General features: G+C 47.1%; 2 protein-coding genes across 2 annotated transcripts; one reads left to right on the forward strand and one right to left on the reverse strand.

Annotated features, from left to right (window-relative positions):
- Positions 1–6,241: 6,241 nt before the first annotated feature.
- Positions 6,242–12,598, forward strand: LOC134290637 (uncharacterized). The gene has a single exon (XM_062857812.1). The coding sequence runs from the start codon at positions 6,242–6,244 to the stop codon at positions 12,596–12,598; it is 6,357 nt and encodes a 2,118-aa protein (XP_062713796.1).
- A 7,702-nt stretch (positions 12,599–20,300) lies between these two features.
- LOC134291464 (pyruvate dehydrogenase phosphatase regulatory subunit, mitochondrial) lies at positions 20,301–27,539 on the reverse strand. The gene is made up of 8 exons (XM_062859228.1): positions 26,857–27,539; positions 26,026–26,707; positions 25,868–25,961; positions 21,765–22,320; positions 21,493–21,700; positions 21,158–21,427; positions 20,892–21,092; positions 20,301–20,829 (listed from the first exon to the last, which is right to left on the reverse strand). The coding sequence occupies exons 1-8, from the start codon at positions 27,411–27,413 to the stop codon at positions 20,593–20,595; spliced, it is 2,805 nt and encodes a 934-aa protein (XP_062715212.1). The 5' UTR covers positions 27,414–27,539; the 3' UTR covers positions 20,301–20,592.
- Between the last annotated feature and the right edge of the window lie 309 nt (positions 27,540–27,848).

The following is a 27,848-nucleotide window of genomic DNA, read 5'->3' on the forward strand; positions in this document are numbered from 1 at the left end:
TAAGCATGTGGCTCCCATTTTCATCCTACGAAAAACGAAGGATTGAAGCGTTGTTTGTTTTGTTTATTTTTGTATTTTTGTTAGAAGTGGGCATGCATGAAAACGAAAAGAACGGAATCAATCGGTGCCGTAATTGCTTGTTTTTGAACAGGATGAATATGGGAGCGTGAGATTACTGATGGCAAACATACCCTTGTTTGTAGTTATGTCGCCAAACAAAATTGTATCGTATATTGAGCCATCTCCGGTTCTGTCGTTCTGTCTAATTCATAGTTTTCCAACCTTCGTTTCGCGACCCCCCAACTGCTAGCAGGCACGCTTCGATTGTTCTAAGAAAAGCGGGGTGACAACAGACTGGGAGGTCGCGAGAGCCAAGGTTTGAAAAAGGTGGTTTATTCAGAATAGCAACATGCTGCTGAAAACGATAACTAGTCGCTGGTTACACAGCTAACAAATGCAGTTGTTACAGCAGGTCCGTACACAGAATTTACGCCTTTTCTGATGAATTTGCCATAATTCCGGCAAAAGGCAAAGGCAAAGTTTCATTTGTATGTGCTAGCTGTGTCCTTGAATATGTAACTGTCCTGTTATTGTTCAACTGCACTTCCAAGTACCTAATTGTTTACACAAATCTAGTTGTAAACTTCGATCAAAATTCAGGCGTAAATTGAGGAACCAAGAATTGAACTAAGCATGGAAACACTTATGATTGATTACATGATTATAATTTCGGGTGGTCCACGACGAATAGCCTCATAATTACTATAATTATCAACAAACGCCATCAGATTACTAAACCATAACACCAATCACTCTAATGGACCCTGTTGACAACTGACCTAATACACACTCCTAATGCTAGTCAAACATGACGCTCATAATCAAACTCTCATATTTCTCTTCATTTCAGCTTGTTTGATATGAGTAATCGACATCAATTTCCAACACAGCTTATGTTGTCAACATCCCACAGGCAATTCCAGCGGCACTAACCGTGTTCCAATCTGACAAACGCACTCGCCGCAATCGGTTCCCGTTCCCAATTCATGCAATACTCACCTGAAATGTCACCTGGCCAAAGTCCAAAACCAGCAGGAACAAGATTGACGGCGAATAAATTTCAATTATCGCCACAACTACATCATACAGCTTATCGTACTGAATAATCAACCGGTCCAGGTGATCGCTTAATTTGAGCTCGCTGTTCGTTAATTTATACGCGCTAATATTTGCACTCGCATGCTGGCGATGGAATCGGTCGACCCGCCGGGCCAGGTCACGGTTTGTGTCGTCCAGAATGCAGCTGACGGTTAAAAAATTCACACAATAGCGGGAGACCGTCAACGAGCAGACGGTGATTGGTGCCGTCAGGACCACCGACAGGGCCAGATCGCTCGTCGAGTACAGCCGATAGGTTGGGTTCATGTTTAACCACAGTACGACAATGGACACCGCCAGGTACGCTAGTAATACTGACTGATACCGCAGTTGTTGGTATTTGATTGCTGAGCTGCACCTGCGAATGATTCCGGTGGAACGAGTAATGAGATTTTGGCCCATTCAATTTACCTGTGTTCTGAGGAAAAATGTTATTGCAAAATGATCTACAAGGGATTTTTGTTTCAGGAAGTTTTAGTACTTTCAAGGAGTCTTGGCTAGGAATGCTTTTGTAAAAGTACGATAAATTGAAATAATTTCAATTATACTCACATATGTTCCTCTGCCAGTCTAATGAATTTTCGATTCAGTTGATAAATTCTTTCACTGCCAATAAACTGTTGCCAATAGATCACTACTGCTACCAAGATGTTCAGATACCACACGATAATAATAGTTATCCACTGTTTCCTATATTTTCTTGATATCGGCTTGACACAGTACCAGACATAGAAAGCATAGGAGGACAGGCATAAGGCCAGCACAACCGCCAAAAGCCAGAGCCACTTGACAAAAGCATACTTGGAATACTTGGCACATATTGAAATTTTCATTCGGTCGAATCGCACACATCGCAAGCCGTACACCGTTTCCATCAGATGCAGCACCGCCAAATTGAATCGCCACAGAATTTGCAACGGTTGAACCATTGTGAACTGGATTGGAGGTTGTCTTGTGCTGTGGATGGTCCTTCGGTTACTGATGATGGTATCCAGTGAATACGAATAATCAGGATAATGAAAAATGCCTTGCTCGAAAGCAATCACAGTGATTGCGACAATTAATAGGATTAATTATTGAGTGAGTTCTGTTCGGTGAATCAAGTTCCAATTTCAAGATTAGACTCAATCACTTCCAGGAAATATTTACATTTCTGGCGTTCGATTGGAATAGGTCGAATCACAGCAAACATACGACATATTCAAATCAAGCGCCAGATTTATTTTGTTGGTTAAGGTGATACAGGACGCCGTGTTATTTTGTCTATCTTCCCTCTCTTTCTAAAAATATGACTCGCGATTTTGAAGAAGGTAATTTCTATCGCACAGAAGAGGCTGAAAAACAATCAGCATGCGCATTGTAAGTGAGCAAACACAATGATAAATTTTGGTTTCATTATATGAAGTAGAATCTGAGATTACCATCTTAGTGGCACCAGACAAATGACGGATAATAAATCGTCTCGTTCGCCCTTAATCTGGGCTTACAGTAGGTTTAGGAGGGTGTCCAGTGGTTTTCAGGAGGATTCATTTGTTTTAATGAGAGGTGGTGTGGCGAGTTATTACGACAAACAATACTTTAGAAAAATCATAACTATGCATTGAAGTTCTTTTTATTTATTTCTCACCAAGCAAATCTTTGAAAATCTACCCCATAGCCCAAAATGTATAAAAATGTTGATGATAGATTGCTCTCAATAAAATACTCTTGAACCTCTTTTTATGTCATGGGATAGGGGTGCATAAAATAAAAATGTTAGTAAAATAAAACAGGGCATTAAAAGAAAGCATAATTTAAGTCAGGGGTTGTTCGACGCCCTTAGTACTCTCCAGAGCTCCCATTCAATCCCATGAATCCTCATGCAGACCCCTGAAGGTCCTTGCGATCCCTTAAACAACCTTCTGCAGCCCTTCTGGAACTCCCTGGAACCTCCCTGAAAGCCTCTGAGACCCCTTTAAACGCCTTTGAAACCTTCTCATACACCCCGCTTAATCATCCTGGGACCTCCTAAAACTCCCTTGTGACCCCCTCGAACCTTCCAATGACTCCTAGAACGCCCTGAAACTCCAAAAAAAATAATCTATGAGATCTCCTAGTATCCTTATGAATCCTTCTAAACGCCCCTCAGACCCCCTGAAAATCCCCTGGACACTAGGATGGAAATGGAATTGGAACTGCGGAGCTTATGAGGTTATGTGAAAGCACTTCCGACCTACTAGTACTCGATCCTAGAAAATAACTTAAGAAAATCATGTACTAGAACCCTCGAAACCCCTTGGGATCGCCTAAAATACCATTCAGATCCCCTCTTTTTTGCTTTTAAACCATGAGGGGATAATCTGCTCAACGGACACCTGAATAGGAAGGTCCAGTGGGGCTAGTGAACATTGGTTAGCTGCGTTACCTGCAGCAACGAACATCTATGACTCGTATTGGAGAGTTCACCAAGGTGGCATGCTGGCGCTTAGCCAGTTTCCCGAGTGGTCCATACCACAGCCTTTGTCCTCGGAAGGCAGACACAATCGACACCATACTACCATCTGCACAGTAAGAATCAAGAACTGATACCGCGTACACAGCAATTTGACATTCCCGTAAATAAGGCTCCCGCAGTCAGCACGCAGAAAGACGTGCCAACATGGGGCCTTCACCTGCCCTGGCCTTGCCGAGGACCCCTTTTTCAACCGCTTTTGACCGCAGGGCATCGGTGTCACCCACGTTGCCGAATTCGAACCCTTGGACCACCTATCTAGCCTATCTCCGAGACCACGCCTTCTCTGCAGCTCCAAGACGATGTGAGTGATAACCGTTGAAACGGCATTTGAGCCAAACTCATCCCTACACATCCTCTAGATAAGATTGTCCGGTATTGTGACCTTCCCACATTTGGTAAGCAAGTAGACACACATTGTTCGAAAACGTGGGCACACGAACAAAACGTGTTCCGCTATTTCCTCTAAACCAGCACAAGCCGGACATTCGGGAGAATCCGCATGACCGAAACGATATAGCATTCTATGTCCTTCCCGACAAGGATACCGATAGCAGGCACTATACCAGTGAAGACGCAGAGCGCATCTGTGACACGGTACGGTACACGCTCGCAACATTCAGGAATATTAGTCTATAAGTACTTTCCAGCTAACCAAGGTAGCTTAGCGCTATGCCCAAAGCCGGGCCGCCATATATTAGTATGGCCAAGCGACACTAGCCAGAAGCTTGCGTTTACTGACACATACCGCAGACCTATTGTACATCATCCGAGACAGTAGTGCCGCTATAGCTATGGAGGCTCATTTGCAAGCATCAACGTGTCTTCCGAAGAAGGTGAGCTTATCATCGATCATCACCCAAAGTGTTTGACGGAGCGCTTCAAAGTAATAGTGCAATCAGCTACACTGATCACCGCTTGCTGCTCTGACTTTCGGGTGTTCACAACCATCATCTCAGTTTTGTGGTAAGCCAACTCCAGTTACATGGATCCACTCCTCTACAACTGCCGGACCCACCTCGTTGTAAACTAGTACTCGATTCTGGAAGTAACTTTCGGAAATCTTCTACACGTACCAAAGTATCCCCAGACGCAGGATCGCATTGGCAAAAGCTGCCCAACTGGCGCTATTGAACGCGTTCCTTACAGCCAGAGTTACTACTGTACATTGGCAAATGCCCCTATCTCGGCGGTATCTCGACTGTCTTTGTGACCGACAGGATTCCGTCTACGATCGACCACCCCTTCCGGAAGCCGAACTGGTTGCCCGAGAGACCATTTACACCCTCGGTGTGACTCAACATTCTTCTGAGTATTATCTTCTTGAGCACCTTCCCTCCCCGCCGTGCCGATCAAGCATATTGGTTTATATGCCGACGGATGCCCACCTTTGGCAATAGAACCTTTCCCTCGTCCAGGCATTTCTGTAAAGCAGACCTTAACATTCCGGGAACCTCTGCAATAGCTACTTATAGAGCCAAGTTCAGAACTCCGTCCAGACCTGGGGCCTCACTACACAAAGGGACTTTGCTATCTTCGCAAGTTCCTCATCGGTGACCATCTCCTCATCGCCAGCCCCAGTCCCCGACTGTCCTATGAAATAAGGCCAAGGACTAGGATCATGTCGTAGAAAAAGCCTCCCGATGTTCCCCTCCAACATCTCTGGAGACTGCTCTGTTGGAGCCATTACACCTCTTGTCTTGGCCATCACGATCCTATAGACATCAACCCATGGATTTGTATTGGCATTTTGACAGAGACCCTCAAAGCAGGCCTTTTAGCTGGCTCTCATCTCAGTCCTTAGCGTGACTTAAGCAGTGGCGAACACCACCCACCGTTCGTTTTGTTCTTCCTCTGTCAACGCAGGAAACGGCAAACTGGCAACCTTGTCGCCCTCCGCCTTTAAAGCGCCGCGTTCTGCTGTAAAAGCGTCGCCGCATAACGAATGACAAATGTCATTGTTCGATGGAAAATCGGTCCAGAGGAGTTTCCGGTTGATCTCGGCCATACTTTTCCACCAGTAGCTGAAGGAGTGCAAAGTGAAATTTTGGGCAGCTCTTGATCTCAAAGTTAAAGTGAATTCTGCAGAGTGTGTGTTGGACGAAGGCGTCCTTTATTGAATTTGTTGGGGATAAATCCCAGATATATAGGGTAAAGCGAAGTAGATTTGATATTCGTGATTATAGTGATAGATTCATATAACCTCAAATATTCTACAGTGAAGTTATTTCTCGAGTTCTCGTTCCTGGTCGTCGGTAGCCTGTCCGTCGCGAAGTCCGTGTAATCTGAATTCCTGAAAATAGAAAAGTAAGACTGTACGAAATAGTTAGAATATCACACTAAACAACATGAATCACCCTTAGATAGCGCATCATTTAAGAGGGTAGAATTGGTTCGTAGGGTGAGCGAGGTGCAAAGGCCACCGAATTGTAAGTGGAAGACCGTCCTTTGATATATGCATTGTACTTACCTTTAAGATATCGTATTTGACCATTTACAGTTGAAGCATCATAATACAGACCGCTATCAAAACCGGGACCGCTTTTTCTTCTCACCCCGCCCTTAACAAATCTTCAAAATTCGAGTGCAATGATGGAAGGACAAAATGACGATCGCCCCATAGGCGGCTGTGTTGGCTGTCAGCGACCGGACGAGGTAGAAGACATGGTCCAGTGTGACCACTGCGATGTGTGGAGCCATTATACCTGCGCGGGGGTGGATGAGAACATCGCAAATCACTCTTGGGTTTGCGGCCACTGTACCGGCCGGCAAAGCGATGACGCTATCACCGTACACAGTGCGTCCAGTCACCGTAGTACGTCGTCGGTGTTCTCCGTTTGTTTGAGTCAGATGGTGGAACGGCAACAGCTCGAACGCACCCGTATGGAGATACAGCTACAGCGCCGTCATTTGGATGAGCAGCAACAGCTGATCGACAGGGTGCTCGACGGAGCCGATGCGAAAGGCAATCGCGGTGATGGTTTCCCATGCGAAGAAACCAATGCGCTAACATCGCCCTCGTCCAACAAGCGACTCGAAACGCCGCCTCCTCCTGGAGCTCCTCTGGTACCGAAACCCCGTCGGTCGTTACCACCGACAGAGACTCCGAGGACAACAGCAACGGTTGTCGTTTCTATTCCTCTTTCGGTGCTCGAACCAAGTGCTGTAGAAACTCTGCAGCGCAAGAAAGATCCTAAAGTGGCCATGAAAGAGCTCAAGAAAAGGATTGAGCAGTGCGAGCAGCGCGCCAACCCAACTTCTGAGCAACTCGCCGATCTCCATGCCCAACTGGAATTGTGTCGAAAGGTCCTCGAACGTTTCCAGGCCAATGAACAACCCGCCGTGCCGGTTCAGCGAGCGGAACGAGTTCAGCCAAATCCGGGGGTAGGAGCATCGCGCATGCAGCATCCTACCGGAACTATCCCGAAAGCGAGTCGGTCTTTGCTGGACGAATCCGGAGCAGTCGGTGGAGCCTTCCGTCCGGAGCAAGTCTGGCCACTTAAGGTGCCGGTAAGCCAAAAGGGCCCCTCCTCGGTAAGTCAACTAAACCGTCCGATACGTCCGACGGAAAATCCAGGTAAGCGTCAAGCCTTGAGTAATTTCACTGAAAATCCAAACCAATGTGACATAAACCATTGCCCCACGACCAACATTCCATCTTCCCGAGAGCAGCTGCGAACCAACGCGCGCCCGGAAGAAACGTATACTCCTCCAATCTATCCCCGAGAGCAGCTGCGAGATTCCCTCGCGCACTCTGGTAACGACAACTCGTACAATTTTGTAAGCCATCTAAATTCAACCAGTCTGCAATCGCGAAACCCTCCCTCGCGCGCGGTTGATTTGTCTCAGACCCCTCGTCAGTCAGAAAGTGTTCAACACAACCAAGTGATTCCCAACCACGAACTAGTACGTCCAACGCAGCAGCAGCTAGCAGCAAGGCAGTCCCTGGCTAAAGAACTACCACGATTCTCCGGCGAACCCGCAGAGTGGCCGATCTTTATCTCCAGCTACCGCTACACAACCGAAGCTTGTGGATTCTCGGATGGGGAAAATATGCTCCGTCTACAACGATGCCTATCGGGGCCTGCGCTTGAAACAGTACGCAGTCGATTGGTCCTACCAGCAGCTGTGCCACAGGTGATCGAGACGCTCCGAATGCGATTTGGAAGACCGGAGCTACTGATCAATGCGCTACTACGGAAGGTGCGAGAAATCCCAGCTCCAAGATCGGACAAACTCGAAGGGCTTATCGATTTTGGCATGGCAGTGCAAGCGTTATGCGACCATATTGAGGCTGCCAACGAACGTGCTCATCTCTCAAACCCATCGCTGCTTCAGGAACTAGTGGCAAAGCTTCCTGCGGACCAACGGATGATGTGGGCAGGATACAAACGGGGATTTCAACAGGTGGACCTCAAGACCTTCGGCGATTACATGGCGGCGGTGGTGCAGGATGCAACAAGTGTGGTGACCTTCGAACCGGACGTAAAACGCAGCGGTGCCCGCGACCGTCCGAAGAATAAGGGATTCGTCAACTCCCACGCGAAGGAATTGTCGGAGGAAATCGTGAAATCGTCCTACGATTCGAAGGAGGAGTCGAAGCAGTTCAACTGTGCTTACTGCAAAAGAGGAGACCACCGAGTACGCGACTGTCATGCATTCAGGCAGCTGCACGTTGACGAGCGCTGGAAGCAAGTACGCGCGCTCGGCCTATGTCAGAATTGTTTATACAACCACGGAAGACGTGGATGCCGAGGACGGAAAACGTGCGACATCGACGGCTGCCAGTTCCGCCATCATCCGCTCCTGCATTCCTCCAAGGGCCCTCAACGATCTTCGGAGACCGTGGTTCAGGTGGCAGAAAATCACACCCATCGCCACCCAACTTCCGGAACGCTTTTTCGAATCATTCCGGTGACACTCCACGGCACGAGTAGTTCAGTCGACACGTTTGCCTTCCTCGACGAAGGTTCGGATTTGACCTTGGTGGAGAGTGATCTGGTGGCTTCACTAGGTGTCAAGGGTGCACCACTGCCATTGTGCCTTCGGTGGACCGGTAACACCTCACGAGTTGAGAAGAGTTCACAGCAAATTACGATCGAGATTACAGGGCTCGGTCAGGAGAAACGCTACAAGCTGCTCAACGCAAGAACCGTGAACAACCTTGGACTGCCCGGTCAAAGCTTCGAAGTAGATGAAGGCGCAGAACGTCACAAACACCTGAAGGGGCTCCCGATTGCCAGTTATCAAAACGCGGTGCCCAAAATTCTGATAGGGGTGGACAATTTGCGACTAGCAGTACCACTGAAAGTTCGGGAAGGTGATGAAACAGCTCCAGTTGCGGTGAAAACCAGACTAGGGTGGTGTGTCTACGGTCCTCAAGGGAGCTGTAAGCAAGAATCCTATAGCTTCCATGTATGTGAGTGTTCCTGCGACGAGAAACTCCACGAAGCGGTGAAGCAGTTCTACACTGTCGAAGAAACGGGTTCCAGGCCAGTTGAACCGTCCCTTGCGAAGGAAGATGAGCGAGCGTTAGCCATCATGGAAGCTACGACCCGGCGAGTGGGGAACAGGTTCGAGACCGGGCTGATTTGGCGAAAAGATCAAGTAGAATTCCCCGACAGCTACTACATGGCAGTACGACGACTGGAGTGTCTGGAACGTCGGATGGAGCGTGACCCAGTGCTAAAAGAAAATCTCCATCGGCAAATCGTCGAGTATGAAAAGAAAGGCTATGCCCACAAGACCACAATCGCGGAGATAGAAGCAGCAGATCCCCGGAGAGTTTGGTACCTCCCAGTCGGAGCAGTGATGAACCCTAAAAAACCAGGGAAGGTCCGAGTCATTTGGGACGCAGCAGCCAAAGTCAACGGCGTATCATTGAACAGTGAGCTCCTCAAAGGTCCGGATCAACTCACATCTCTCCCAGCTATTCTCTTCCGATTCCGGTTGTATGGGGTGGCCGTTACCTCGGATATCCAAGAGATGTTCCACCAAATCCGCATCCGAAAAGAGGACAGGGACTCTCAGCGTTTTCTATGGCGCGCCCAGCCGATCGATAAGCCAACGGTCTACGTGATGGATGTAGCCACATTTGGGAGCACTTGCTCCCCCGCATCAGCTCAATTTGTGAAAAACCGAAACGCGGAACTACACAGTGAGCTTTATCCGGAGGCAGCCAAAGCGATTGTCGACGACCATTACGTCGACGATTATTTGGCCAGTTTTAGCTCATGGGAAGAGGCAGCAAAGGTGGCACGCGATGTACGAACCGTGCATGGCAACGGCGGCTTCAAGCTGCACAACTGGCGGTCCAACAGTAGCGTGGTGCTTCAAATGCTGGACGAGGAACAGCTTGAATCGGATAAGCAGATAAGTTTGATGGACAGTGCGAATCCCGAAAGGGTTCTCGGAATGCTGTGGAGTCCGTCCAGCGACGAGCTGAGTTTTTCTACTCAGATGAGCGAGGAAGTCCAAATACTGATCCGTACAGCCACGAAACCCACGAAGAGGCAAGTTTTGCGGTGCGTGATGACCCTGTTTGATCCTTTAGGGTTACTCTCACCTTTTATCGTTCACGGGAAGGTTCTTATCCAGGACTTGTGGCGAGCGGGCACCGCTTGGGATGAACAAGTCAGCGAGGAAATTTACTCAAAGTGGCACAGGTGGGTGCAAATGATAGGCTACATCGCAGAAATACGAATTCCGCGGTGTTACTTCCGTAACGCTTGTCAAAATACCTACTACAACTCGGAGCTCCACGTTTTTGTCGACGCGAGCGAGATAGCGTATTCTTGCGCGATATATCTACGAACGCTAGGAACAGGTGATGGGTCACAGTGCTGCCTAATCGCCGCTAAAGCCAAGGTCGCACCGCTGAAGCCCTGGTCAATTCCGAGACTCGAGCTGCAGGGTTGTGTTTTGGGTGTGCGATGGTCGAAGTTTGTCAAAACAGAGCACAACATTCCCGTATCCAAGATGATATTCTGGACAGATTCCAGAACGGCACTGGCCTGGATTAAATCCGACCCTAGGAATTATCGGCAGTTCGTTTCATTCAGAGTAGGAGAGATACTGGAACACACTACTTCGAGTGACTGGCGGTGGGTACCGTCGAAGGCCAATCCAGCGGATGAAGCTACGAAGTGGGGTAGTGGTCCATACTTCGACCGCAACAGCAAATGGTTTCGGGGACCCGACTTTCTGCGACTTCCAGAGAACGAGTGGCCTCTTTTGAAGGATCCAGTGCCGGCTACCAGTGAAGAAATGCGCGCATCAACCCTGCACCACTGTTCTTTCGTGCCCCCGATTGATTTCACCCGGTTCTCTTCCTGGAATCGACTGCTACGAGCAATAGCGTACGCGATAAGGTTCCTGAACAATTCGAACAAGAAGCGGCCGTTGCGTACCGGGCAGTTATCACAAACGGAGCTGCAGGTAGCAGAAGAAGCCATCTTCAAAGTGATGCAGCGTGAAACATATCCAGAGGAGGTCATGGCACTGTCCGGCAAAGCACCTAACGTAAGTGGGCAGGAAATTATAGGAAAACATAGCTCAATTTTCCAGCTGATGCCGATGCTAGACAACCGCGGCCTGTTGCGCGAGCGTGGTCGAATCGGGTCCGTGGAAGGAGTAGAGTTTAACGTTCGCCACCCCATTATCCTTCCTAGAAAACACCGTGTTACGGAGCTCCTGGTGTTGGATTTCCATCAACGTTGTCAGCACGGGAATTCCGAAACGGTGGTGAATGAGATTCGCCAGCTCTATAATATCCCAAGACTACGGTCAGTCGTCAAGAAAGTAAGCCGGGACTGCGCACTATGTAAGATTCGCAGGGCGAGGCCAGCGATTCCCCCGATGGCGCCGCTCCTTCCGGCGCGTCTTGCCCACCACGAGAGAGCCTTCACTTACACCGGAGTAGACTACTTCGGCCCCCTTATCGTCAAGCTGGGAAGGTCTAATGTGAAGCGGTGGATCGCGTTGTTTACCTGTCTCACAGTGCGCGCCGTTCACCTTGAAGTTGCGTATACATTATCAACAGAATCCTGCATATCGTGTGTCCGCCGATTCGTGGGCCGTCGAGGTCCGCCCGCGGAGTTCTTCAGTGACAACGGGACGAACTTCCAGGGAGCCGATCGAGTGCTACAACATCAAATTAGCCAGGGACTGTCCACGACGTTCACCAGTACCAACACCAAGTGGAACTTCATTCCGCCAGGAGCCCCACACATGGGCGGAGCGTGGGAAAGCCTGGTTCAATCCGTGAAGGCTGCAATGCAGGAAGCATATTCGGAGGGAAAGCTTGATGACGAGGGGCTGCAGACGCTGGTCGTGGAGGCTGAAAGGTTGGTAAACTCAAGGCCTCTGACGTATTTGCCGCTGGAAGCTGAGGAGTCAGAGGCGATTACGCCCAACCACTTCCTGCTACTGAGCTCAAACGGAATAAGACCACGTAGCGGGCAAGGAGAAGCTTCTGAACACGGACATTACCGTGAGCTAGCCCGACGAGAAATATTAGGGAAATCATGGGAGCTGATCCAGCGGCAGTTGAATGTATTCTGGAAGCGCTGGCTAGTGGAATATCTGCCGGTGATCCGTAGGCAACCGAAGTGGTTCGAGGAAGCCCGTCCCGTAGAAGCAGGAGACTTGGTCATGGTAGCTGAGCCAACGAAGAGAAATGGATGGGAGCGTGGGCGGATAGTCCGAACTGTCCCAAGCCTAGATGGCCGAAATCGACAGGCGGTGGTGCAGATAGGTTCGAAAACTCTGCTGCGGCCGGTGTCACGGTTGGCATTGCTTGACGTGAAAGGATTCTGTGAAACTCCGGAAAACTCCGGATCACACCCGGGGGAGACTGTCAACGCAGGAAACGGCAAACTGGCAACCTTGTCGCCCTCCGCCTTTAAAGCGCCGCGTTCTGCTGTAAAAGCGTCGCCGCATAACGAATGACAAATGTCATTGTTCGATGGAAAATCGGTCCAGAGGAGTTTCCGGTTGATCTCGGCCATACTTTTCCACCAGTAGCTGAAGGAGTGCAAAGTGAAATTTTGGGCAGCTCTTGATCTCAAAGTTAAAGTGAATTCTGCAGAGTGTGTGTTGGACGAAGGCGTCCTTTATTGAATTTGTTGGGGATAAATCCCAGATATATAGGGTAAAGCGAAGTAGATTTGATATTCGTGATTATAGTGATAGATTCATATAACCTCAAATATTCTACAGTGAAGTTATTTCTCGAGTTCTCGTTCCTGGTCGTCGGTAGCCTGTCCGTCGCGAAGTCCGTGTAATCTGAATTCCTGAAAATAGAAAAGTAAGACTGTACGAAATAGTTAGAATATCACACTAAACAACATGAATCACCCTTAGATAGCGCATCATTTAAGAGGGTAGAATTGGTTCGTAGGGTGAGCGAGGTGCAAAGGCCACCGAATTGTAAGTGGAAGACCGTCCTTTGATATATGCATTGTACTTACCTTTAAGATATCGTATTTGACCATTTACAGTTGAAGCATCATAATACAGACCGCTATCAAAACCGGGACCGCTTTTTCTTCTCACCCCGCCCTTAACATCCTCAGATCGTGCTCGCTGCATCCGCCGAAAAGCCCGTTGGCAGGCACGGCGCAGGTCCGCAATCGCTCGAGTCCACCAGTAAGCCGGAGGTCTTCCATTTCTAGGGTGGACTTGCCTAGGCATGGTCGCATTGCACCCACGCGAAATCGCCGCTACCAGCTCGTCGTCGCTTAAACCGAGTAGGTTTCGCTCACGGCTGAGCACCTCTCTAAATACTTCGTCGTTGAAGTATGATGTCTTCCATCTACGAGGGCTCTGCCTTGGCCTAGCCGCCTCTTCCGCTACCCGCTGCCTGCTGTTGTTGTAGTCGATACTATAGCGAACAGGTGATTGTTGTGAGTGTAGCCATCGTCTACCCTCCTGTTTGAACTACTTTGTAGGCCAAGACTACAGAAAGTAACATCGGTACTATTGGTTCCGACATTTGCCAGATCGACAACTAGCATATCCGCACTGGCTTGAAACAAGATCTGACCCCGCTGGTTCGTAAAATAGTTTCCCCATTCCATGGTCCAAGCATTGAAGTCACCCGCTGTCACCACCGGCCTTTGTCCTGTCAGCACGATCGTCATACATTCCAGCATCTACTTAAACTGCTTGGTCGATCACCTTGGAGGCGCATAACTGCTTCAGAAGAAGATAAGGAAGAAGACCCAAATTACTTTGGCGACCACGAAGCCCTCATTGGTCGCCCTTAAATTAATGATCGCAGTGGCATTATGTCTCCAACACGTGTTACGAGAGAACAATTCCTGACTAGAGTGCCGAACCAGAAGGGCTCTGACACTCCAAATCCCTGACTTCTGGTCTAAGCCACGGAAGCCGTTCAGGGTGGGCTACACCCGCCTCTTTTCCAGGGTCGGCTAGACAACGAGCGAACGGGCTGATCAGAGAACAAAACAACGCACTCGGTCTACTATTCACTATTTTTTTATTTATTTTTGGGGCCATTCATAAACCACGTAGACTTTGGGGGGGCGGGGGGTTTTCTGGCCAAAGTCTACGCTCCATACAAATTTCAAAATTTTTGTATGGACAAAAGTCTACGAGGGGGGAGGGGGGGGGGGTCTGAGATGGCCAAAATTTGGTCTACGTGGTTTATGAACAGCCCCTTTACTCACTGTGTGGTTGGTGTATGTGTGCAGGGATGGGGACACTCACTTTCAAAGATTTACACTCACTTGCTGTTTTCTCAGCTCAGAAGCGTGCAATCAAGAAACGATGTATGGACGACTTTTGCATTGTGGTTTTGTCTAAAACTTTGCCGAATAGAGTAGGGGTCGTACACGCATACCAAAGTCACGACAGAGTTGTAAAAGCGACTCTCCACGAGGTGAATGTAATTTACATTCACCTCGTGGAGAGTTGCATTCGCAGCTCCCTCATGACTTCGGTATGCGTGTGCGACTCCTACTCCATTCGCCAATGTTTTAGACAAAACCACAATGCAAAAGTCGTCCATACATCGTTTCTTGATTGCACGCTTCTGAGCTGAGAAAATAGCAGTGTAAATCATTGAAAGTGAGTGTTCCCATCCTTGTATGTGTGTATAAGGGGGGGGGGGAGGGGGGGGACGTTGGTCGGCCGGCTTAGCTGGAACGGATGAACCACGTGTTCATCACGTGCCCAGACTCTGGCGGGTGCTGCGGATCTCGCTGATAACTGTAGATAGTCGCTGGTTTACGGCGCAGATCAACCCACTGTGGTTCGCACAGGGGGATCGGAGAACGTCCAGGAGTAGCTTGGGGTTAGACCCGCCAAAACGTGGCCAAGATCTAATGGGTCCTGACTTTCCACAAATCACTGCTAATCACTGTCTCGTTCTTCTTCAATAAACTTTTTTCTACTTGAATAAACTCACGTTGGTAATCTCAAACTTTTGGTGAACTTATAATCTCAAACGTTTGGTGAACTTATAAAAAATACAGAGATCACTTGATTTTTCCTGCCAACGTTGGAATTCCTTAGCGATGTTACTCCTTCGAGTACTTGGACGTAAAAGAACGAGCTCGAGACACATGAAGCCCTACCTACCCCAATAAAGACTCATTTTTCTACCTATAAATTCATCCAATTATTGCAGAATTCATCCGTTAGCTTCAGATTATGAGGTGTGAAGTGTGAATGTAAGTGTATTGACAATTTTCATTCCCTACTATTCAAAACGACCGTTCTTATACGTTCCTTACTCCTAAACTAATTAATTGGATAGATGCAATATATTTATGAATGAGTAACATATTCTTATTAGATTTATTATGTACGAACACTGGATAACAATGAGAAAAATAACAAAAAACAATATTCCTTTCCATGTTTTCAACATATACAAACAGGGCTATACCACTCATCGTGAACAGCAGTATGGTGAGTGGTACAGGGGATACTCAAAATAACTGGGACAGGTAAAATTTTCACTTTTCAAAAAATGTTCAACTGGCTGTAACTTTTCGAAAAGGGCATCAAATATTCTCAAATTTTTACTGTAAGTTCATCAACTAGTTGTGTATCAGTGGTCAAAATTTGGAAAAGATCGGATCATTCTACACAAAGTTTTAAAGGTTCTAGAAAAAGGTATAATTATCCGATAGCCAACTTTGAGCTGTTATATCTCCGGATTCAATGATCCGAATGCAATGAAATTTTGATCATTTATGACTTATATAATGAACTATTAAAAACATTTGAATTAACTTAAAATTCTTCACACGAAAGAAAATTATTTCGATTAGATTATTTTCTAATATAACACCAATTTATCCAATACTTCATCATCGTTTCAAAATTCGAGTTAGTAATTATAGTTCATTTAAATTCCCTCTAATTGAATTTAATATATTTATGTTTCAAAGGAAAGCAACCAAATAACCTTCATTAAATTGAAAAAGTAATGGGATGCATATGAAAAATAGATAAGTTAACTGAAAAAACATTGAATAAATGAAATCGCTATAACTTTTTTTCTTATTAATAATTTCAAATCAAGTCAACTATTTTTCAAAGTTCATAATAGAAGTCATAAATGATCAAAATTTCATTACATTCGGTTCATTGAATCCGGACATATAACAGCTCAAAGTTGGCTGTCGGATAATTATACCTTTTTTTAGAATCTTTATAACTTCGTGCAGAATGACCCGATATTTTCCAAAATTGGACCACTAATACACAACTAGTTAATGAACTTACAGTAAAAATTTGAGAATATTTGATGCCCTTTTAGAAAAGTTAAAGCGACTTGAACATTTCTTGAAAAGTGAAAATTTTACCTGTCCCAGTTATTTTGAGTATGAAGAGATGAACCAGCCTAGGGCTGAAAATCTCTATAATAAAGAAATAATACTAATAATAATTTTGAGTATCCCCTGTATTTACCCGTCAGCCACATCGCCGCCTTTTTTCCGGAGCTATCAGCAATCCAATCACCGTTACCGGTGGGTACTCTGAATGGGTCTGATATGATGGCGATATCTGTCCCCCACTCAGAACCTGCCTGACAAAGCAGTTGATGAGCTTGTCTTACAGTGGTTCTGGTTCAGCTGAGTTATTTGTACTACTGCAGATAACGCTGTGGCGCTTCTGAAGGTCGGGCCCCTTGGGCTTTCCGTTTGGTGCTTACTTTTTGTGAATTCCCCGGCACAAATCAAACACTTGGGAGGGTTTGCGCAACCTAGTGTCGTATGGCCTTTACCACAACTACATAGCTTGCTTCTGTCAGGGCCTTTTTTTTCCTCTTCTGTTGGGGAAATTAGCCACTGCGGCCTTTACAGTCCCATAACTGGCATCCTGGTTCCAAACACCTGAAAAGCCTTGAGCTTTTTTACTTTAACGGTCTTGTTAACGTCTGCCTCTGGTAGCTGTACTAAAGCCACCTGTATCCCTGCCGGGCCTTTTCGTTGCCGAACAGCTGCACTACTCCCTTTCACCTCGCACGGTTGCCGCAATGTCGTGCTCTTGTTTAGGGTTTTCACCTTCAGAGCAAGGATGGGAACACTCACTTGCAAAGAGTTACACTCACTTGCAGTTTTCTCAACTCAGAAGCGTGCAATCAAAAAACGATGTATGGACGACTTTTGCCTTGTGATTTTGTCTAGAAGTTTGTCGAATAGGGTAGGGGTCGCACACGCATATCGAAGTCGTGAGGGAGCTGCGCAGGCAACTCTCCACGAGGTGAATATAAATTACACTCACCTCGTGGAGAGTCGCTTTCACAGCTCTGTCACGACTTTACGATTCGTGTGCGATCCCTACTCTATTCGGCAAAGTTTTAGACAAAACCACAAGGCAAAAGTCGTCCATACATCATTTCTTGATTGCACGCTTCTGCGCGGAGAAATTACCAAGTGAGTTTAACTCTTTGCAAGTGAGTGTTCCCATCCCTGCTTCAGAGACGCCTCCGCTGTGAAAGCCCTGACCTCAACACCCTCGTTTAGGACCTCTTCCATCAGACCCTTGTTATGGTGTTAAAGTAAAATAGGTAAATTCAAAACTAAGAAAAGTGGTTTGGTGCGAGCTCTGTGTTCTAATAGCAAGTTTACCGGGGGCTACTATCTGCAACTATCTGGGCGAGTAAAATTATTGCCCACGGAGTTGTCATTTCACTTTAGTTACTCATTTCCTCACCGGTCACTGCTATATTTAGTTACCGGATTCCGTATCGGTCGTTGCCAAATACTGTTGCAGTATAATCCAAATATTTTGGAAACCTATTTAGGAAGAATTCCTTCTGGGATTCCTCCAGGTACTCCATTTGGGATTCCCAGGTATCCTCGAGGAATGCGTACTAGGATATCTCCAGGGATTCTTTCCGGGATTTCTGCAGGAATTCCTTCCGGGATTTAACCTAAAACTTCTACTGGGATATATTTTCGGGATTCCTCCAAAAGTTCCTCTGGGGATTCCCTACGGAATTTTTCCGGGGATTTCTCCAGGAATTCCTCCAGAAATTCTTCCGGGGATTCCTCCAGATATTCCTCCGGGGATTCCTCCAAGAATTCCTCCGGAGATTCATTCAGGTATTCCTCCGGGGATCCCTCCAGGAACTCCTCCAGGAATTCCTCCAGGAATTCCTCCAGGAATTCCTCCAGGAATTCCTCCAGGAATTCCTCCGGGGATTCCTCCAGGAATTCCTCCGGGGATTCCTCCAGGAATTCCTCCGGGGATTCCTCCAGGAATTCCTCCGGGGATTCCTCCAGGAATTCCTCCGGGGATTCCTCGAGGAATTCCTCCGGGGATTCCTCCAGGAATTCCTCCGGGGATTCCTCCAGGAATTCCTCCGGGGATTCCTCCAGGAATTCCTCCGGGGATTCCTCCAGGAATTCCTCCGGGGATTCCTCCAGGAATTTCTCCGGGGATTCCTCCGGGGATTCCTCCAGGAATTCCTCCGGGGATTCTTCCAGGAATTCCTCCGGGGATTCCTCCAGGAATTCCTCCGGGGTTTCCTCCAGGAATTCCTCCGGGGATTCCTTCAGGAATTCCTCCGGGGATTCCTTCAGGAATTCCTCCGGGGATTCCTCCATGAATTCCTCCGAGGATTCCTCCGGGGATTCCTCCAGGAATTCCTACGGGGACTCCTCCAGGAATTCCTCGGGGTTCCTCCAGGAACTCCTCCGGGGATTCCTCCAGGAATTCCTCCGGGGATTCCTCCAGGAATTCCTCCGGGGATTCCTCCAGGAATTCCTCCGGGGATTCCTCCAGGAATTCCTCCGGGGATTCCTCCAGGAATTTCTCCGGGGATTCCTCCGGGGATTCCTCCAGGAATTCCTCCGGGGAATCTTCCAGGAATTCCTCCGGGGATTCCTCCAGGAATTCCTCCGGGGTTTCCTCCAGGAATTCCTCCGGGGATTCCTTCAGGAATTCCTCCGGGGATTCCTCCATGAATTCCTCCGAGGATTCCTCCGGGGATTCCTCCAGAAATTCCTCCGGGGATTCCTCCAGGAATTCCTCCGGGGATTCCTCCAGGAATTCCTCCGGGGATTCCTCCAGGAATTCCTCCGGGGATTCCTCCAGGAATTCCTCCGGGGATTCCTCCAGGAATTCCTCCGGGGATTCCTCCAGGAATTCCTCCGGGGATTCCTCCAGGAATTCCTCCGGGGATTCCTCCAGGAATTCCTCCGGGGATTCCTCCAAGAATTCTTCTGGTTATTCCAACGGGGGTTATTACAGGAAATCCCCCAAGACTGCTTAAGAACCTAGGGGTAAGACACTGTGCGAACGAGAGTAACTCTTAGGAATTCTGAGTAACTCTTTTTACCAATATTCGACGAAATTTGTCGAAAAACACCCCTTAAACTGCAATAAAAGCGGGATGTCGGGCAGTTTTTGCGATAGTAACAGACAAAACTCAAGTAAAACGAGAATCCGGAGAAATTCTGAGCAACTCTGTGAAGAAAAACGTACTCTCCAGCACAGTGTCTTGCCCCAAGTCGGGAATTTTATTTAAAATATATGTGGAGATTCCTCCTAGAATTCCTTCGGAGATTCCCCTAGAAATTTATACGGAGATTCCTCCGGCGAATTCCCGGAGGAATTTTCAGAGAAAGCTTCCCTGAGGATTCCCTGGAGAAATGCCTGGAGTAATCCTCGGATAATAGCCGGAAGACATCCCCGGAGGAATTCCTGGGAAAACCCGACGGAGGAATTCCTGAAGGAACATCCAGATAAATTTCTGGATGAACCCCCTGAAGATTTCCAGGAGGAAGTCGTGGAGGAATTCCTGGAGGAATTCGTAGAGGAATTTCCGTAGGTATTTGTGGGGGAATTCTTGGAGGAAACCCCGTAGGAATTCTTGGAGGAATCACTGGAGGAATTCCCGGTGAAATCATTGTAGAAATTCCCGGAGGGATCCCTGGAGGAATCATCGAAGGAATCCCTGGAGGAATTCCTGGAGGAAAAGAATTCCGGAATCTCAGTAGAAATTTCAGAAGATGCAATCCTCAAACATTTTTATTATGTCAAAACTTTTCCTCAAAAGTCCTTGTTGATGCCAAGTAACTAACTAAAAAATCTAAGTAAGTAGTTTTACTTGAGCTACATTATTGCAAAGGTGTCTTGTGATAATTTGGTAAAAAATAGTCCTGTATAGTTTTACTCAAAATAATTTTATTCGAGAATAAGTCATATGTATATTTGATGTATATTCCTAATAAGCATAAGTAAAATAATATCGCTTAATGTTAAAAATAAACAGGAAGACAAACTTTATTGATCAGTGCTGAAAAGAAATAAAAACCATCTCAAAAATATATACAAGGACTAAATTTCACGAACCGCTGTTAGTTGAATGCACTCTTTCGTTTGCTGCAGTAAATTTCAATATTGTCACTCGTACACACCTAAGGTGTGAATATCGTTTGTGCCTATCTTATCCTCGATTACCACTTATTGTAAGCAAGCAGACTAGAATCGTCCGATTTATCCCGAGTCGCTTTGTATGCTTCGCGCTCCTGATCCGGATACTTGGTGGGCAGATTGGGCGAATGGAGATTCGCCTTGGCTGGATATCGGATGCCTGCAATTTCGACTTCATAGTCCCCATTCAGGACAAAATCATTGGTTACTGGGAGGGGTTTCCCCTTGAAGTCGAGGTTTTTCACAAATCCAAGACAAATCTGGAATGTGCAATTGGGTAATGGCTATTGGACGACACAAATTACAATATAATTGAGATTACCTGTTTCTTGAACGTAAATCCGTAGGCTGTAGTCGTTGTTTGACCACAGTATACTCCATTTCTGTAGATTGGTTCACCTCCCCAACACCAAAGATCGATATCTGGATCGTGATCGTTAATCAACAGTTGTATGTACATTCTCTCGACGCCCTTCTCACGCTGCTTCAGCAAAGCATCTCTTCCTATGAAGTCAACTCCTTTCTGCAACAGAAACATGGAACTTTTATTATAAGTGCCTATTACATCAAATTAGTTCGCAATCTCACATCAAACTTAACACGCCACATTCGTCCGCATTCCAACGGTGTGGTGAACGTATCCAAATCCTGACCCCAGAAGGCGAAAAACTTTTCCACTCGCAACGTTCGCATGGCATAATATCCGCAGTGCTTAATGCCGTACTTCTGCCCGGCCTCCATCAGTTTCGTGTAAACATGCAAGGCAAACTCATTCGGGATGTACAGCACATATCCTAACTCGCCGGTGTGCGTTAGATTCAAAGCTCTAATTCCATTTGCAAGTCCGACGTCAAGTTCCTGAAATTGGAATCAACTAGATGTTATTTTGAGTTCAGATTTAACTAGAGAATATCTAGTTGCACCTTGCAGGTAAAGAACGGGAAACTCTTTGGTGAGAGATCAGTATCGGTGAGCTCCGACAGTAGAATTCGCGTAAACGGTCCCATTATACATATGGCGGTGAACATAGATGTAACATCGGAGACACTGACCCTTCCTCCCGGAGTCAAATGGCGATCGATCCAAGCCTTGCATCTGGCTTGCTGAACCGTCGGAGCAATCATCATGTAGCTGCAGGACAATAAAAGAAATGATAACGACTCACTACAATACCTATCAGCCAACAAATACTTACTGATTCTCCGACAATCTAGCCAACGAGCAATCGTTCTCGTACCCTCCGTGACGATTGTGCATTCCTGTGTGGACAATTGACCCCACCGGTTGATCTACATCATTGGAACACAAATACTGCAACAGATCTACCACCTCTCTTCCCTTAGACCACAGGTCGATCTTTGTGAACGTGCTGTAATCGCTCAGTCCGATTCGTTCTCGACAGTTCTCGTACTCTCTCTGCACGTGGTCAAACCAGTGTGGTTTTCCAAATCCATCGGTACTGGCAATCTTGAACTTCGGTACACCCTTCTCATCCAACGAGTGCTTCTTATCGAACCAGGCAGGTCGTTCGTAGCCCATTACCTGGCTAAAAACGGCTCCGGCTTCTTTGAGAGCTGGAAAGATCGGGGACATCCGAAGGTTTCGTCCGGTTCGAAACTCGTAGAATGGATAGTTCATATCGTAATGAAGGCCAGGCACTTCCCGTACTCGATCGCGGAGGAACTTTCGATTGTTGTGCAGTCCCAGGAAGCGTGAAATGTCGAGTTCATGAAGGTCCACCGATGAATAACCTGAGAAGAAAAGGGGAAAATAGGTATACATGGTCGCAAGTAATTTGAATTTGATGTCTTAAAATTACAACATCAAAAAAGTTGAAGTACCTAATCTCAAAGCCGAAAGTCACCGTACGGCAAACACTCCAAGAATACCATTTCCTGATATATCCCAAGAGCTATTGAAAATTATGGTCGAGAACGACCTTCCTAGGAAGCATACCAGACTGGTCAAAGTAATGATGGAAGGTTACAAACGGAGTAAAATAAATAAATAAATTATGGCCAAGAAGAGAGGTGTAATGGCTCCAACAGAACAATCTCCAGAGATGTTGGAGGGGATCATCGAGGGGATTTTTTCCGCATCGTGTTCCTAGTCCTTGATCTCATTTCAAAGGACAGCCGGGGACTGGGCTGGCGATGAGGAGATGGTCACCGATGAAGAACTTGCGGGGATAGCAAAGTCCCTTAGGTAAGGTCCCAGATCCGGACGGAGCGCTAAGTATCGGTACTTAGCTACCGTGGTAAGCTGGAAAGTACTTACAGGCTGATGTGTCTGAGGGTAGCGAACGCGTACCGTCCACTGGTATGGTGCCTATCGGCATCCTTATAAGGGAGGACACAGAGTACTTCGGAATGCGCGGCACAAGATGCATACGCAGGACTACCGGGATGGCCTCCATGGTCAAATGGCAGCGCGCGTGGGACAGTTTTAGGTTGATATCGAGGATAGATAGTAGGATTAACAGGCACCATGGGGAAGTAACATACCACCTGACTCAGGTCCTCTTAGGCCATGGTTCCAGGTTCTTCCGAATGTCCGGGGAAGACACAATTCCGGATAATCTTGTACAGAGGATGTGTATGGATGAGTTCGGCTAGGTTCCAACGGCTCTCACCCACATCGTCTTGGAGCTACAGAGGAGGTGACGCGTGGTCTCGGAGAATGGCTAGTTCAGACGCGATACAATAGAACAAGGGTTCGGAATCGGCTTCGTAGGTCATGCCGGTGCCCTGCGATCGGAATCGACCTTTACAGCGATTAAGTGGCCGCGGAGAGAACGTCCTGGTAGCGTTGCTGTCGTGGCACCGATCTACTGGTGAGGACCTTCCGGGAAACTGACTAAGCGCTACCATGCTATAGGTATCGTGGTGGACTCTCCAAAGCGAGTCATCGATGGTCGTTGCTGCAGACTATGCAGTTAACCTGGAGGGTGCGATGTGCACTAGCCCCTCTCTGAAGCAATGTCTTCTTGGTGGTTCCGGAGAGACGTAGAGTTTGGTGACCATGGGAATGTGTTTAGTGGGCCGAAGATAGTGTATTCCCGGCATTTACTTATATTGTTGAAGATGGCCTTAACCCCACACTACCCCGATGGGTGATGGATGTATCAATAAAAAAGTACACACTGGTAGGAGGAACAGTGTCAACGTGGAAAGTAGTCGCCCTTCTTTTGCACGCTGTCGGTTTTTATTGAAGTCGATACTGTAACGAACTGCCAAGTAATCTCTATGAAATTATTCTACACTTGGTCTGGTCGGCGACAACTTGGTAGCGAGGCTCCCACGTGTATGGGATACCATCATGCCTAGAAAATTCAATGCCTAAGAAGGGTAGGCCATCGGCGTATTGGCGAACTTACGCAATCGCGAACCTGTGTTGCTCCTGTCTACTGGCTAGACGACGTATGCAGAGAGCACAAACAGAAGTAGAGCTGGACGAACGACGAGTGGCGTTCGTGGCAGCCTGGGTCGTGTTCGAGACCAAAATAAGGCCAATCAGAAAGGCCGTTGTGAAGGGGTATATCCGAAAGCCAATATCAACCCACCATACGATGTCTTCAGGGTTGTGATGGCCAAGGCACGAGGTGTGATGGCTCCGTCAGAACAACCATGACTCGAATGCTTGGTCTCCTTTCATAGATCGCCACAGGCTGGGGCTGACGATGAATAAATGGTCACTGATGAAAAAACTTGCGGGAATATAAAAATCCTTGAAAATAGTAAAGGGCCACGTCGAATCCCGAGTCTGGTCATTAAAGCAGTCGTTGCAGAGGCTTTCGATATTTCCAAATCTGCAGTGCAGAGGTGCCTGGATGAGAGAGTTTTCCCGAACGCAAGAAAAAGGCAGAGCCATGTTCCTTGGAATAGGTGGAAGTAGGTTCAGTTGAACACTCCTGATTAGCACTGATCCGGTTCTTCAGTCCCCATAAAGGCCTGTGCCAACCCTGTTTGCAAAAATAACCATTACGATCGCTGTTGAAAACCTCCTTGGTTGGGAAGGATAGCTGTCAAAAAGCGCACTTTTCTTTTGCCAAACAACAAAATGCGTTCGACGCGTGCTGGAAGTAAAGGTCTATCAAAACGGACAGGAAGTCGCACGAAACCACACAGTTCACCGGAGCCGTAGGCGAAAGGGCGAACTTCCCTATGTGGCTCAAGTTGCATAGTCGAAGCAGGCGACGATGTACGGCGTACTGTGGGCAAAAGGCGATGCTGATCTAAGCCGGTTGCAAAGCATGCTGGATATAACGGGTTCGATTCCCGGTCGGTACAGGAACTTTTCATAAAGGAAATTTGCTGGACTTCCTTAGGCATTGAGTATGTTTGTGCCTGCCTCACGATATATACATGCAAAATAATCATTCGCAGAGAAAGCTCTCAGTTTAAAACTAGGAAGTGTTCAACGTAGTGTACTACTGCAGTTGCAATGCCTTTTTCAGGTGGCCGATCCACCTATTTTCGGCCATGCTACTCAGCACACTGGCAGGATCTAGTGGACATCGGTGGAAATTTTAACTCTTAAGCTGTCTTATGGGACAAACTGGATGCTATCTAAGAAGCTGGGCCCTACTCGATGTGACCTTTTGAAGCCGGAGTCAAAACTCTAGCTTTGACTGGTGGATGGAAGATGAGTATAGACACAGTGACCATCTATCGATTTGGCATAGAATCGAATATGGAGAAAGGTGGCAGCAGTGCAGCTGAGAGCCATCGAAAGTCATCGTGGATGACAGATCTCGCACTTCGATAAGCCGGTAATAGTAAAGTGATTGCTCATGGAGGACAGTCACGACCAGTGATAACCTAGTTGGGAATCTCGGTCGCACGAGCGACGCCGTAACTCCAAGAAAATCCTACCAAGGGCAAGGAATAGGGGAGAAATTAAGGTACATAAGTACTTCAAAAATCTCTCGATCGATGCCGGCAGGATAAGTATTGCCAAAACGAGAGGCTCGTCGGCATCCTCGGAGCGCTCCCCCCAAATGCTGCATAGGATCATGGGATCGTTGTTCCTACGTTACAAAATGCGAACGAGAGCTACCTACAGTCGAACTGATCGAATCTAGGTTAACCAGAGGAAAAAACTCACCACAAGAGTGCCGTCACCTAAGCTGAACAAGGCACCGAGTCCAGACGGTATTCCGACCATTCTTTCTAGTAATTCGGCCAAATGCCTTGTGGCAAGTTGTTATAAGATCGTAGACGCACCATTTCAATAGGAGTTGCAACGATGAAGCCAAACAGCGAATTCGATATTCAAATATACAAACAACAAACTTACCTTGAGTTATGATATCGGCAATGGCACGTCCAACACCAGCGGCGGCGGACATACCAACAGTCTTCATTCCTGCAGCTACCAAATAGTTTTGAATCTAAAATAAAGGAATCAAGTTATTATTGCTACCATGAAAAAAAAAACAAAAATCTAATTCATACTTCTGGCGCCTCGCCGATGATCCATTTGCAGTCCGGAGAGAAGGCTTCCGGACAATTGGACAGTCGTTCCAGGGTGGCTTCTTTGAGCGTCGGAATTCTGTGTAGCAGTTCCTCCAGCAGCGGATGGAAATGATCCCAATCGGCCGGGAGTTTCCGTTCCGCAATCGATGCCGGAATATCACCATCCTCGTATGCAGGTTTGGCTTTCGTTTCGAAACCACCCGCCAACAAACAGCCGTTATTTTCCCGGAAATAAATGTGCCCATCAAGATCACGAACTACCGGTATGCTGGACTCAAGTTCATAGATGGGTTTTGTATGTAGGTAGTAGTGCTCGGCCGCATGCAGGGGCACTTTTACATAAGGCTCGGATAATTGACCTACTTGACGTGCCCAGAATCCGGCACAATTGACAAAGTATACGCACTCCACCGATCCGTTAGTTGTATCTACTGATTTCACTCTACCGTTGTGCTGATTAATTTTAACAACAGAACAGTTTTCGACTACGGTCACGCCTTTTTCCAACGATTCCTTGACTAAACTTTGGCCAAAGGCATTCGGGTTGCCAATGCCATCATTCGGAATCCACAATCCACCAATCAGATCATCAGTTTCGATAATTGGACAAAGCTCCTTGCAACGTTCAGGCGCCACAAGCTCGCATTCTACGTTCCACGCGCTGAAAATGATAAATTGTTTTACAAATATTAACTCTGAGCACACTTTTGACGATATCACTCAAATTATATGATAATTATCACACCGATGCGCAGCACACGATTTTACTCTAGAAACAAAGATTATGAAAACAAAGCAACGAAAACTTACACGCTCTGCGATTTCATCCTCCTGAACATCGTCATCCGGTCCCGGGTTCTTGCCAGGTTTAGCGAACCCGTCTGTTTCCATCCCGTCGGAAGACCCTTCCTGTCGAACTCTTTAATCAATTCCAGCGATGTTTGGGCCAGTAGAACTTGCGAATAGGTCGGCTTCAGCTCCCCCAGTAGACCACTGAAATGCCAAGGGTTCCCTTCGCCAATCCGTCCCTTCTCGATGAGCACCGTGTGTTGGCCCCAACCCCGTTGAGCCAGCTGGTATGCAACGGCAGCACCCATGATTCCGCCTCCGCAAATGACCACCCGGGCATCTTTCGGTGGTTTGCTGCTTATTGAATCGAAAGTCAATCCGTATTGTTGAAAATCCTCGCTCCACCGGTCCGTCCCGTGCGAAAACCGTGGAACTCCGGTAGATATAGATCGCACATTTTCGTTTCGATGAGATGTCAAGCCATGATTCCTAACCACACTGTTTGCGGTGAGAATTGATTGTTTACTTAAAATGCAGCAATTTTTACACAGTCGCGATTTTTTAAGCGCTAGAAACATTTTGATTTCGATTCAAAACAAACATCGCACTCCAGCCCAACACGAAAACAAAATCAGCTGGCGCACTGGAAGAGATATGGATAAAATGCTGACAGCTACTAAGGCAGATCGTAACACAACAAAACGGGGGAATAGAAGCCAGTCGGTAATTATAGTCCGTTTAGCATATTTATGGGTAGATAAATTTAGGTAATTTTGCAGAAATTCATCTGGCGAGGTAGATTTGTGTAAATATTTTTGACTACCCACCTTAAGGATGTGCTTACATAACAAAAGTGTATTGCAATTTCGATGGAAATCTAAACCGTATAGTGTATGTATGTACACAACAGCCACTTTTAGCGAGTCTACCTTAGGATGCGAGCAAAACATAACAAAAAAATGCCCAGTGGGTGACAACTTTACGTATGAGTTTACTATCGGTTTCTGTTGAAC

Source organism: Aedes albopictus, chromosome 3 (assembly GCF_035046485.1).
Source record: "Aedes albopictus strain Foshan chromosome 3, AalbF5, whole genome shotgun sequence".
Lineage (NCBI taxonomy): Eukaryota > Metazoa > Arthropoda > Insecta > Diptera > Culicidae > Aedes > Aedes albopictus.

Coding starts and splice junctions, on each gene's coding strand:
- LOC134291464 (XM_062859228.1), bottom strand. CDS start 27,413: ATGTTTCTAGCGCTTAAAAAATCGCGACTGTGTAAAAATTGCTGCATT. Junction 25,962..26,025: donor TCATCGGCGAGGCGCCAGAA/GTATGAATTAGA, acceptor CCTTTATTTTAG/ATTCAAAACTATTTGGTAGC. Junction 21,093..21,157: donor TGTGGCGTGTTAAGTTTGAT/GTGAGATTGCGA, acceptor TTTCTGTTGCAG/AAAGGAGTTGACTTCATAGG.
- LOC134290637 (XM_062857812.1), top strand. CDS start 6,242: ATGGAAGGACAAAATGACGATCGCCCCATAGGCGGCTGTGTTGGCTGT.